The sequence below is a fragment of the Cucurbita pepo genome, chromosome LG17 (assembly GCF_002806865.2).
Source record: "Cucurbita pepo subsp. pepo cultivar mu-cu-16 chromosome LG17, ASM280686v2, whole genome shotgun sequence".
NCBI classification, from domain to species: domain Eukaryota; kingdom Viridiplantae; phylum Streptophyta; class Magnoliopsida; order Cucurbitales; family Cucurbitaceae; genus Cucurbita; species Cucurbita pepo.
This window is the reverse complement of record NC_036654.1, coordinates 622585-636711: the sequence shown is the minus strand read 5'-3', so window position 1 is coordinate 636711 and position 14127 is coordinate 622585. Positions and strand designations below refer to the sequence as shown.

General features: G+C 37.3%; 2 protein-coding genes across 2 annotated transcripts; one reads left to right on the top strand and one right to left on the bottom strand.

Moving 5' to 3' along the window:
• Positions 1-537: 537 nt before the first annotated feature.
• LOC111778677 (peroxidase 24-like) lies at positions 538-2528 on the bottom strand. Its single transcript, XM_023658637.1, has 4 exons — positions 2232-2528; positions 1904-2095; positions 1655-1823; positions 538-1050 (listed from the first exon to the last, which is right to left on the bottom strand). The coding sequence occupies exons 1-4, from the start codon at positions 2457-2459 to the stop codon at positions 647-649; spliced, it is 993 nt and encodes a 330-aa protein (XP_023514405.1). The 5' UTR covers positions 2460-2528; the 3' UTR covers positions 538-646.
• Positions 2529-7277: 4749 nt separating this feature from the next.
• On the top strand, positions 7278-14122 carry LOC111778580. The gene is made up of 8 exons (XM_023658489.1): positions 7278-7445; positions 8887-9300; positions 10504-10621; positions 10767-11076; positions 11166-11238; positions 12514-12604; positions 12687-12766; positions 13582-14122. Exons 1-8 carry the CDS (start codon positions 7395-7397, stop codon positions 13714-13716), a joined length of 1272 nt encoding a protein of 423 aa, XP_023514257.1. The 5' UTR covers positions 7278-7394; the 3' UTR covers positions 13717-14122.
• Positions 14123-14127: the final 5 nt, after the last annotated feature.

Below are 14127 nucleotides of genomic sequence, written 5' to 3'. Positions count from 1 at the left end.
CTTTTCATTTACTGAATTCGTTTTATTATATAAAGTTAAAGCGATTTTAGGATTGGATGACTAAACAATGCATAAAAGAATTGAAAGTTAGTCCTGTACTAATACCAATGCACCTTACTTTTCAGTGGCTCAATTATAGGAATTCCAGGGTTAAGTTTGTTTTGCTTAGAACAATTTTAGATGACCTTATAGTAATTTTTCTAAGATGCATGTGAATGAGGACAAAACATGTTGGAAAGACTTAGTATGTGGGAATAATTTTCACTTTCAGAAGCAAAGAATGAGTACTTGAGTCTGTGACCATGTCGTAGGGAACTGTCAGGGCGATTAGATGCCGAATCTTGGGCATAAGTCGTTACACTAATTCTAAGGCGTTCAAACGGTAAAATCACTTACCTCAATAGATTTTCGACAATAAAAATTCATGCCGCACAAATGGAAGCGTCATGTACACATAGAGAAATTAATTAAAATATGCATATATAGAATTTATGTATACCCACATAATGTTACATATGTTTAATCAACATTGAATACATATAAATACATATAAATATAGCTTCTTCAATACCACACATACATATAAAACCAAAGTACAAATAATTAAACTGAACAACACATAATAATAATAATGATAATAATAAACTCAATTAACAAAACGACATCGGTTCCTTATTTCACCATTCTTTCCAGTGAGGACTTCAATGGCTGACATCTTCAACATGGAGTTAGCAAAGCTAGGGAAGAAAGCTTTGGGCTTCTGCAACTCTTTAACGATCCGAGACGACGAGTCGTCGGTCAAGAGCGCAGCGTCGGATTGAAACAAACCTTTGTGCTGTGTGAGGATCTTGAAGTAATCAGTGTCAAATGAACGTGAACTCCTTGGGTCCATTTCTACAGTAATTGAAGAATCAGCTGGATTTGGACATTTTTGTCTTAGAAAGTTGGCGTAGATTGGATTTAATGAAGGATCTGCGTCCCCTTGGCCTGTGAAGTTGTAGAGCCTCCTTGAGAATGTGCCACAATGAGCTACTCCAATTGTATGCCCACCTAAATAATAACACGTCCCAGAAACGAGTCGGGTTAGCTGTGTTGGATGATGGAAGTCCCACATCGACTAATTTAGTGAATGATCATGGGTTTATAAGTGAGGAATACTAACTCCATTGGTATCAGGTCTTTTGGGGAAGTCAAAGCAAAGCCATGAGAGCTTATGTTTAAAGTGGACAATATCATACCATTGTAGAGAGTCGTGTTCGTTTAACAAGCTGTTTTACTCGACCCCTCCCAATTCTAAATCAAGGAGGTCTCGAAACTTTACCGTAAAAATAAAAATCTTGAAATTTTCAATTTTATTTTTTAGCTATGAAGCATGTCAATCTCAACCTAGCTCAATCCATTAAAAACTTTTAATTTTGTTAATATTAATAATTTTTATTTTTAATTTTGATTTTTGTGGAGTTTGGTGAATTATAAATATGCAAATATTTTCTTTTCATTTGAGAAATGATTAAATATTATTTTCATGCATGCACCTTTCTTTACGTACGTGCGAATACATGCATGCTTTTCTTTCATTATATATATATTTATTTTATTTTTATATAATATTATTATTTATAAATGATTTTTTTTTTTTGTTCAATTAAATTACCTGATAAAATCACCAGATCGCTCACGGTAAGGCCTTTATTCTCAAAGATTTGCTTAAGAGTGGTGAAATTAGAGAACGGCGACGGGATATTGCCGGTAACTTCTGATGATCGCGAAACAGTTCCATCTCTTCTTCCGGTTAAAACTGGCCACAGCTGCCGGTTTTTGAACTACATAGGAATTCATAGAAATTAATGACTGATCTAATAAATTAAATTTGATATATTTAATAAGAGGCGAGACGACTCACTGGAAAGGAAACAGCGTCACGAGCAGCAACGGCAAGAATGTCGGCACAAGAGACAACTCCAGGGCAAGCCTTCTCAACCTCCGACTTGATTGTGTCAATAGCGTCGAACCCTAATAACGATAAATTCGGTCTTGCTTCCTTTTCCGATGGAGTTCCGCTAATACTATCTAACAGAACTGATGCGTCGCATCCCTATCATACATAAGCTTATATCGATAAGTCATGTTATACCAATATTTAAAACTTTTCGTACTCGTGAGCTTGAAAATTAGTCAAAATTTCGATAAATAAATTTTAATACTGATCGAGAGTTTAGAAATAGACATACCCGAACGAAGCAGTCGTGGAATTGAACTCGGAGGAGTTGCGCTCCGAGACCGGGATTCGACCGAGCGAGCCGGAAGGTGGTGTCTCGGATAATTCTCAAAGCTTTGGGGCAGGTTCGCCAATAGGCATTATTGCTCAGAGCGCCCTTGGGGACGGCTTGAACAGCAAGGAGAGTACTGAGAAGCAGTACAGAAAAGAGGGAGAAGAAGCCATGATTTGAAGCTCTCATTTTTTTGGAGATTTTTTCGAGGGAAAAAAATAAATATTAAAATAAAAATATAAGAAGAAGTGGATTGGTGAAGAAACACAAAGGAAATGATAACCTTTTATAGGCAAAAATGGAGAAACTAAAAAAAATTAAAAATATTAAAAAATTAAAAAATTAAAAAAAAAAAAAAAGTCATACAATTTGGAGTAATAAATTGTGTAAAGTCAAAGGCTTATCCCATAATTAAGGTCCGGCTTGTGGCTATGGAGTATGGATATGGGTCAATTTTTAAATTTTTATTTTAAAATAATAAAAAAATTAAAACTTTATCTTGTAATAATAATCTCAAATCTTTCTATACACCACCATTTAAATTATTGGATAATAAGAGTATACATATTTTTAAAAATTTTACTTCTAATTCGACTCGTTTTTAACAATTTAACGGTGATGTAGGTAGAAATTTTGATTAGGGACGTAAATCAAAGTTTATTCATTATAATTTTTTTTTATCTTTTAAATTTTTATTATTATGATTCTTCTTTGATAAGCTGACCGTTTAAATTATTTAATACTCTTTTAAAAGCCGAACCTTTGTGCTAATATTGTGCTAATTTCTTTTTTTTTTCTTATAAAAATTAGTTTTGATGATTTATATATATATATATATATTAACTATTCTGTTTTATTTATCATTTATATTTCAATATTGGTTTCTTATAATAATAATAAAAAATTTAAAATAGGGAATTTTCAAAAATATTTTAGAGGGGATTTTAATTTGTTGGTGTGAGATTATTCCAATAATGTTGGAATTCGATGTATAATGTGTTTTAAGTCATCTTTTTAAAGGAAATGGTTTTTTTTTCGTGGAAATTATAAATAAAATTAGATGACTATATAAAGTTTCTTCATCTTAAAGAAAAAAAAAACTTAAAATATATAGGATATCTCTTTCATGAAAAGAAAAGCACCTGATAGGATTTGTTTTAAATATTTTAAGTATTTTATCGCTAGCAAATATTATTCGCTTTAGTTCGTTACGTATCGTCGTTAGCTTCACAGTTTTAAACGCGTCTATTAGAGAGAGGTTTCCACATGCTTATAAGAAATGTTTCGTTCTTATCTCCAACCAACGTGGGATCTTACAATCTACCCCTTTTGGGAGCCCAGCCTCCTCGCTGACACACCGCCCGATATCTAGCTCTGATACCATTTTTAACAGTCCCAATCTACCGCTAGCAGAAATTGTTCATTTTGGTCCATTACATATTGCCCTCAACCTCACACGCCTACTAAGAAAATGTTTTCACACCCTTATAAATAATGTTTAGTTCTTTTCTCCAACCAATGTGAGATCTCACGCACCGGTACATGTATAAGATATTATCATTATCGTCTAGACAACTAGACATTCAACCCATAATCACAACACCCAATTTCAAAAACAAACCTCTACTAACGGAGCTACGTAACGAAACCAAGTGGGACCTGCATGACGAAATGTATTCCGTCAAACTTTTTTTTTTTTTCATTTGAATGATTAATTTTAAAATAATTTCTTTAAATAAACAAAACAAAACAAAATCTTAATTAATGAAAGGACATGGTTTCTCCATATGCCTCCATCAAACAATTCTATTGAACATCGTCAATAATAATAATAATAATAATAATACTTTCAAATTATTCCTTAGAACCAAATAATTAATTTGCATGATAAATTCAAACTGCACACATTATTTAAAGTATATGGTTGACCTCAACCCTATGATTTTTTTTATTTTAAATAAAACTATGTCCCCTCTTTATATAATAATGTTTGGTGAATGTATATTCATGGAAGCAACTCATAATTATTTTGATATATATATATATATATATATATATTTGGACTTTGTTCTAAGTCCAAAAGGCTTTATAATTATATCCGGTTCACGAGACCAAATGCATACAATGGATATCAGTTTCAATCTCCACTTGTATAGATAAGCATTTAGAGACCCATTCAAACCAGATCAATTCTTCTTTAATTATTATTTTATCTCGTTTAATAAAGTTTTATAATTATTTTATTTTCAATTCTATAAATACTATTTTCTCATTTTGTTATATACACTAAAAATATTCGCATTTTAAAACGGTGAGATTATCGATACATAACGGACTAAAACAGATAATATTTGTTAGCAGCGGGCTTGGACAATTATAAATGATATTAGAGCCAAACATCAGACGGTGTATCGACACTGGAGCCCACAAGGAGAGTGGATTGTGAGATCCCACATTAGGTAGAGAGGAGAATGACGAAATGGGCAGACGCATTTTAAAACCGTGAGACTGGTGATAATATGTAACGGACTGAAGCGGACAATATTTATTACTGGTGGGATTTGACTATTACATGCCTCAAATTTTAATCGTGTTGGTAAAATCCTCAAGCGTGAAATAAAGAAGTGGTGAATGGAACAAGTACTAGTCGTGGGATTTGTGGTTTAGCTCTATCGAACAAGCATCATGCTCGGGATTAGGGTTGACTTGAAAAAATATTTTAAAAAAATTGGATAAAGGAGAAAACATGCCAAAGAAAATTCCAAAGAAATGAAGCATAATTAACAAATAATAATTAGAAATTAAATATGAAATTGAGAAAATAATAAGTATACGTTAAAGGAAGAATGAAGGAAATAATGATATAATATATGTGGGTGTGACATAATACATGAAATTATAAGAGAGAATCATTCAAAATGCTAGCTGTTTATTGATAATGATTAACCGTTAAGCTTTGAAATTGAGACAAAGCTCCGACCAATTATTAAAATTAATTTTAAAATTATTAATTTTCTAGCAAATCTTGACTAAAGGGAGGGAGAGAATATTGAGATTGAGACGAGGAAGGTCAACCCGAACCCGCTCCACTACTCAATGGTGTTGGAAAATAATTATATTCTAAATTTTAATATTTTAAATATTTCTAATTTATATGAGTAAATATTAATAAATCGCTCTATTTTTATTTATGATATATATCACCGATCAAAAAAATTAAAGGGTTGAATCCTCTCCTATGCATGTTGGTCAATGTAATACTAACTTTATAATGATTTGTGTCTGAATTTTTTTCTAGTTAGGTGTGAGCTTATCGAGCTAGGGCTCATCCGCGTCTCGAGAGGGGTGTTATGACAAAGAATAATATTGAAATAATAGGTTAGTTGATTGGATAAAGACAATGGAATTGCTCGACCGAGAGGGAGAGACAATGGAATTTACTATGATACATGTAAACGAGAATAAAATATACTGAAATAACTTGAGTTGGTCTGTGTAAATAGTTTTTACTCTTAAGAGAGAGAAATAAGCAAGTGACCATGTCGTAAAGGAATTTCAGAGCTATCAGATATTGAATCCAGATTTCGAATCATGGGCATGAATAAAAAGAAACTACTGTAAAATTATTTTATCAATTAACTATTTTTAATTAAAATTATTTTTTTATTAGTAGTAATATTAGATTCAAATTTTATTAAAAGTATAAAAATAAAATAAATTTAATAGACTAAAATAGAGATGTTGGTATAAAAATTAATAGAAAATACAACAAATGGTAATAAATGTAAATTAGTGGAGTTGTAATAAATACAAGTTGACAAATATTTCCGTCAACTCTTTACTTGGAAACTTTCTCGTGTTTTGCCAGCTGTATTGAAGCTGTCAAACGCGGCGCTAAGTGACCGTTGAAAGCAAAATCTCTTTCTCAATCTACGCGTTCTTTCATTTTTTGGAAATTCACTCAAATTATCATTTTTGTTCCTAATTTAGAATTTAAGTTCATTTATCAAATCATTTTTGAATTAGACAGTTGGATGTTGAAAGTCCCACATCAGCAAATGATCATGGTGGTACGAGACATTTTGGAGAAGCCCAAAGTAAAGCTATGAGACTTTATGCTGAAAGTAGAGAGATCGTGTTCATCTAACATGATATTGGAGTCATGCCCTAAACTTAGTCATGTCAATAGAATTCTCAAATGTCGAACAAAGTACTCTAAAAGAAATAGGGTCGAGCCTCAATTAAGGGGAGACGTACTTTGTTCGAGGGGAGGTGTTGGATGGAAGTCCCAAGAAGCCCAAAGCAAAGCCATGAGAGCTTATGCTCAAAGTGAACAATATCATACTATACCATTGTGGAAAGTCGTGTTCATCTAATTGGCACAACAGCGATAGGAAGCTTTCTTCTGTTCAATCCTGTCCCAATTTTCATCCGCACAAAATTTTTTATTTAATTTTTTCGTATAATTTTTATAAAAAAGAATGTAAATAAAGAGAATATTACATAAACAAAAATATAATATAATATTAGAACACAGTATTAATATTTTTTAAAACACTTTCATAATTAACTCTTTCAAAACTCCGCACAACCCTGTTTTAATCGTGAACAGAAATCGGAGAAATGAACGGTTGTATTTCATTCTTAAATATCGATTTAATTATGCAAACTCAAGGCGATTGAACGACGTCGTTCCAAAGCCGGCCCGCAAAGACGGATTTGGAGATTATAAGGCCCAATTAACTGGCCCATAAGCAAACAGAATTATTGAGCATGTGGGACCCACAAATAGAAAATTGGTAAAACGTTTGGGCTTCTTGTGATGAGGTGGGCCCATAATTGCTTTAATTGTACTGTAAATGGGCCATAAAAGCCCATTTCCTCGTAAGGTTCCAAGCAAGCACCTGCCAGCCACGTCAGAGTTTCAAACCATTTTCCCATGACTTGTCTTCTCTTCTCTTTAAAATTACATTTCAGGTCAGGTCACCAATTTAATATTATTATAAATAAATAAAAAATCATTAAAATTTCCGACTCGTTTTACCATCTCTCTTCTTCTACTCTCTGATTCTCTCAAAAATTTCGGGCTGTTCTTTTGCTGTTGGTTTTGTGGGTTTAATAGAAATGGCAACTGTCCCGCCACTTACAAATGGCGTCTCTGAGATTACTCAAGAGGTTGGGATTTTTTTAATTTTTAATTTTTATTTTTAATTTTGATTTCTTCTTCTTCTTTGTCTTTTGCATGTGGGTTTGTATTTTGATCCATTTTTTCCATTGATTTTATGATTATTTTCAGCTGTTCTTAGAGCTTTGTAATCGATAATGTTCTGTTCTGAGAAATGTTCTGAGAAATTAATGATCGTTTGTTTTGATTTAAGTGCTGAGGTTTGTTCGAAACAGTTAATTTTATGTTTTCTGAGCTTAATTTGAGCTGAATTATTGTCGTAGTCTCAAACATGGCGTTGCGGCTGTCCTGTTTTTTTGGGGAAAGTTGTGTTTCTGTTTGTACTTTGTAGATCTTGAACAGTGTGTCGAGTTCTAGCTAAGAAGACAATGCTCTTATTATCATAAATTAGATCTTTACCCTCCAGAATTCATTTGTGTAATGCTTAATCAGTTAATATGGGTGAATTTATTTGATAATCTTGCTTAATATCTTATTTACGTTGTGTTTATGTTGTTTAGAAAGTTACACTGTAATAGGATCCGAATGGATGGATGTTTGGGGAATCGGTGATTCCGTACACGCTCGTGGGCTGGTTATTGCCCCGAGAGCGTAGCGGAGTGGGATGTTCGTTAAGCTAATTCATGTAGGGAGTTGGGGTTTGTATTGTACTTGAGTTCTTATTGTTATTGTTGGAAATGAAAAATAAAATCTTGATTTTATAAAGAGGTGGGGAAGTATGTGAGATCCTACGTCGGTAAAAACTGTGAGGATGACGGCGATACGTAATGAGCCAAAGCGGATAATATCTGCTAACTGTGGGCTTGAGCTGTTATAAATGGTATTAGAGCCAATTACCGGCAGTGTGCCAGCGAGGACGCTGGCTTCTAAGGGGGTGGATTGTGAGATCTCACATCGGTTGGAGGGAGGAACAAAACACTCCTTGTAAGGGTGTGGAAACCTCTCCCGAGCAGACGTGTTTTAAAAACTGTGGGGGTGATAACGAACGTAACAGGACAAAGCGAACAATATCTATGGTGAGTTTTGGCTATTACAAATGGTATCAGAGCCAGTCATTGATTGGTGTGCCAGCGGGGACGCTGGCCCCTAAGGGGCACATCAGTTGGAGAGGGGAACGAAGCATCCCTTATAAGGGTGTGGAAACCTCTCCCTAACAAACGCGTTTTAAAAACCGTGAGGCTGATGGCGATACGCAACGAGTCAAAACAGACAATATCTGCTAGCGGTGGGTTTGAGCCATAGTAGGAGTTATTTAGCGTGAACTTGGAGGAGAGCCATTGATATNTTTTTTTTTTTTTTTTTTTTTTTTTTTTTTTTTTTTTTTTTTTTTTTTTTTTTTTTTGCTTTGTGAGTTCTTTGTGTGTAAATATGTATTGAACTGCTTGGATAGTCAATGAATCTAATTTGAACTCGAACATTTGTTATAAGCAGGAAGACGACCCGATTGTAAAATCTGTGAATGAGCAGACATCAGGTGGTGGACATAGTAGTAGACGTCCCGATATTTCCCTTCAAATACCCCCGAGATCGTCGAGTTTTGGTAAAAGCCGTAGCGGGAAAGGTTTACTGCAATCTCAAGCTTCCAGTAAAGGTGTTTTATCTCCAGGAAGCTTCTTAAGGGCTTTAAGCTTTAAGAGAAAAGGCATTACTGCTGAAGGTGAGAGAAGTTCGCTTCTAAGTTCGGACCCGAAGTCAACTGCTGAAACTCCGATAATAGCAGCTTTCGCTTCACACTTTTCATGGAAAAAATCCAACTCTCTCCCGGTTACTCCAGCCGCAAATTTGTCCCCCTCGGTTCCCCTCCCCGTCACAACGACCGCAATCGATGAAAGGCCAATCCCACGTGTGAGTTTTTTCGTGTTACGAACTTCATTTCTTTTAAGTTTCATCGTACAAAAACTAGCTAGAATTTTAGTACTTACAGTGGAAAATGTTTTGTGAGATCAGACGTTGGTTGGAGAGAGAACGAAACATTTCTTATAATAGGGTGGAAACCTCTCCCTAACATACGTTTTAAAAACCGTGAGGCTGATGGCGATACGTAACAGGCCAAAGCAGACAATATCTGCTAGTGATAGGCTTGGACTGTTATAAATGATACTAGAGCTAGACATCGGGCGGTGTGCCAAGGAGGACGCTGGATTCCCAACGGGGTAGATTGTGAGATCCTACATCGGTTGGAGAGGGGAACGAAGCATTCCGTATAAGGGTGTGGATACCTCTCCCTAACATACACGTTTTAAAAATCATAAGGCTGACGACGATATGTAACGGGCCAAAGCAGACAATATTTGCTAGCGATAGGTTTGGGCTGTTACAAATGATACTAGAGCCAGACACCGGGCGATGTGCCAAGGAAGACGCTGGATTCCCAAGGGGGTAGATTGTGAGATCCTACATCGGTTGGAGAGGGGAATGAAACATTCCTAATAAGGGTGTGGAGACCTCTCTCTAACATACACGTTTTAAAAACCATGAGGGTGACGGCGATATGTAACGGGCCAGAGCGGATAACATCTGCTAGTGGTGGGTTTGGATTATTACAAATGGTATCAGAGCCAAACACCGGGGGGTGTGCTGGCGAGAATGGTGGGTTCCCAAGGGGGGTGGATTGTGAGAATCGGTTGGAGAGGGAAACGAAGCATTCCGTATAAGGGTATGGATACCTCTCCCTAACATACACATTTTAAAAACCGCGAGGTTGACGGCGATACGTAACGGACCAAAGCAGACAATATCTGCTAGCAATGGATTTGGGCTGTTACAAATGGTATCAAAGCCAGACACTGGGCGGTGTGCCAGTGACGACGCTAGGTTCCCAAAAGGGGTGGATTATGAGATCCCACGTCGGTTGGAGAGGAGAACGAAACATTCCTTATAAGGGTGTGGAGACCTCTCCCTAACATACGCGTCTCAAAAACCGTGAGGTTGACAGTGATACGTAACGGGTCAAAGCGGACAATATCTGCGAGTGGTGTGCTTGGGCTATTACAGACTTATTGCTCGTTTCAGATTCGTAATTTGGTCTTTCGTTTTTAACTCATGCAGAAAGAAGCAGCCCGTGCAGTTTCGAGGTCTCTATCCGTGCCCAGTAGAAGTATCGTTATAGTTCGATCGACATCTTTCGCTATCCCTAAAGCAACTTCTGAGGCGAGTACAAGTTCTGGTATAAATCCACATACCCTAAAGCAACTTATGTATCACTTTAATATTGCGCAGAAGGATGAAATTAAAATTTCAAAAAGATTAGGGGCGGAATTTAAAGAAACACAAACATTAGGGGCCTTATTGTAAATTATTTGATGTATCAGATCAAGATGGTTCTGTTACCTTAGAAAATGATGAAGAAATTCCTGAAGAGGAAGCAGTTTGTAGAATCTGCCTTGAACCATGCGAAGAAGAAAACACTCTCAAAATGGAATGCAGTTGCAAAGGAGCCCTTAGGCTTTTACATAGAGATTGTGCAATAGAATGGTTTAGCAGAAAAGGAAACAAGAACTGTGAAGTATGTAGGCAAGAGGTCAAGAATTTACCCGTCACGTTACTCCGCATTCCGACCACCTCTCAACGGGACGGTGGACCGCTGCATAATCGAGCGGTTTCCCGGTCACAGATGTTGAGGTATTGCAATGGCCCGTCATGATTTACGATGTTCGGAAATTCGTTTCCCGGTTGTGGAAACTGTACTTAAAGTTCTATATTTGTTGCAGTGCTTGGCAGGACTTTGTGGTGCTTGTTTTAATCAGCACAATATGCTACTTCTTCTTCCTTGAGCAGCTTCTGGTATGTCATTTGCTATGATAGAGGAAATTGATTGAATTTTGAACTACGTTAGGAATTTGTGAGATACCGCATTGGTTGGAGAGGGGAACGAAACATTTTTTATAAGGGTGTGGAAACTTTTCCCTCGAAGACGCGTTTTAAAAACCTTGAGGGGAAGCCCGAAAGGGAAAGTCCAAAGAGGACAATATCTGCTAGCGGTGGGTCTGGACTATTACAAATGGTATCAGAGCTAGACACTGAATGATGTGCCAGCGAGGAGGCTGAGCTTCGAAGGGGGGTGGACATGAGGTGGTGTGCCAGCAAAAACGCTGGCCCTGAAAGGGGTGGATTGGGGGGTCCTACATCGATTGAAGAAGGGAATGAGTACCAACAGGACGTTGGGCCCTGAAGGGGGGTGGATTGTGAGATCCAACGTTGGTTGGAGAGGGGAACAGAACATTCTTTATAAGGGTGTGGAAACCTCTTCCTAGCAAACGCGTTTTAAAAACCTTGAGAGGATGCCCGAAAGGAAAAGTCTAAAGAGGATAATATCTGCTAATGGTAGGCCTGAGCTTTTACAAATGGTATCAGAGCCAGACATCGAACGATGTGTCAGCGAAGAGTGAGCTTCGAAGGGGGTGGACACGAGGCGGTGTGCTAGCAAGAACGCTGGCCCCGAAGGGAGTGGATTGGAGGGTCCTTCATCAATTGGAGAAGGGAATGAGTATCAGCGAGGACGTTAGGCCCTGAAGGGGGTGGATTGTGAGATCCCATTGGTTGGAGAGGAGAACAAAACATTCTTATATAAGGGTGTAGAAACCTCTCACTAGCAGACGCATTTTAAAAACCTTGAGGGGAAGTCTGAAAGGGAAAGCCCAAAGAGGACAATATCTGCTAACGGTAGGCTTGGGCTGTTACAAATGGTATCACAGCCAGATACTGAACGATGTGCTAGCGAGGAGGCTGAGCTCCGAAGGGGGTGGACACGAGGCGGTGTGCCAGCAAGGATGCTGGCTCTTAAAGGGGGTGGATTGGGGGTCTCACATCGATTGGAGAAGGGAACGAAACATTCTTTATAAGGGTGTGGAAACCTCTCCCTAGCAGAACGCGTTTTAAAAACCTTGAGGGGAAGCCTGAAAGAGAAAACCCAAAGAGGACAATATCTACTAGCAGTAGGTTTGGGCTGTTACAGAATTTGTATTCACATCGTACTTGGATTAAGATATTGTTCGATCATGTTTTTGTTCATATCGAGCTATAATGTAGTGTTTTTGCCTTCGGATTGTTCGTTTTTAGGTTCATGACTTGAGGACTAAGGCAATCATTTACGCTGTGCCTTCTGCGTTGGTGTTTGGTCTCATGTCATCGATATTCTCCGTCGTCCTCGGTATAGTTTTACGCAAAATCTTAAATATTTTCTATAGCTGATTTATGAGTCTCATAATTTGCTTGCTTGCTTAACTTTGCAGCAATCAAGGAGTATATATGGACATTTGCAGCTCTAGAGTTCGCACTTGTAGCTGTCATTCTTCATCTATTCTATACTTTGGTGAGTAAAATCTTTCATGCATTGGGCATAACACAATGTTAGTCTGAATTAGATAATTCAATCTTAAAGTGGCTTGGAAAGAGAGCCACTCTGTTTGTGAAGGGTTAACGAACAGATATACGAGCGAGTCGATTCAGGCTGCTTGTTGGCACAACAACAAAAAAAAAAAACGATTTTTGAAAACCAAATTGACCCGACTAACGAGTTTATTTTAGACCATCAGAATCGAACTATTAGAGTTATGGGTTCATCGAAACTGAAGCTGCCAAATTCAGATGCTTTTAACTCGTGAAAAAATATGTAACAGTCCAAAATCCACTGCTAGCGAATAATTGTCCTTTTTGGATTTTTCCTTACGGGTTTTCTTTCAAACTTTTTAAAATGCGTCTACTAGAGAGAAGTTTCCACCCCTTGGGGTCCCAACGTTCTTGCTAGCACACCGCCTGGTGTCTGGCTCTAGAATGAGTGCCAACAAGGACGCTTGGACCCGAAGGAGGGTGAATTGTGAGATCCCACATTGGTTGGGGAGGACAACAAAACATTCTTTATAAGGGTGTGGAAACCTCTCCCTAATAGACGTGTTTTAAAAACCTTGAGGGGAAGCTCAAAAGGAAAAGCCTAAAGAGAACAATATTTGCTAGCGGTGAGCTTGGGTCGTTATTAAGATGATCTTCCTGGCTACCGCTATAGCTTCCTTTGTGACATTTCCCCCAGCTGCATTTGGACTTCCTTCTTTTCTGCATTTTGCATTGGAAAGTTAGAAACCTCAACTTCCTTACTACATCTTATTGACAATCTTTTGGTCTTATTTGCAGCTGAAACTGAAGATCTTATATGCCATATTGCTGTCTGCAATCTTGGGTTTTGGTGCAGCTATGAGCCTGAACTCTGTATACATTCATTACTACATGTGGCGACTTCGAGTCGCACAAAACCCCAACCCAGTATGACCTAATTCCGAAGACGATAAGCTCGTCTTCTGAATCTCCCTTTCCGAACATCTACATTACCAACGATATCCCAATGAAAGAAGAGCAAAATGCAGGTAGTTAGCAAGCAATGACCATCATCGTCGAAGATTCAAGTCAACATTTAAGTATGAATAGACGAGCTCGAGCTGCAACGGATAACAATGAAAGAAGATTATGCTTGAACTTCGAAGACGAGTATCCCTTGCATGACCTATATATTTTGTATAGCAAATTGTGTTCAGGACACGACCTAAATTGCACATTTCTGCTGTATTTCTTAGCAATTCTACGTTCACAAGACTTCAAACTTAAAAGGCCATAAGAGCATCGATTGTGCCGGCTTGTATATTTTTAGCAGAAGGTCCAATCTTGAGTGGTTTTTCAACTTTT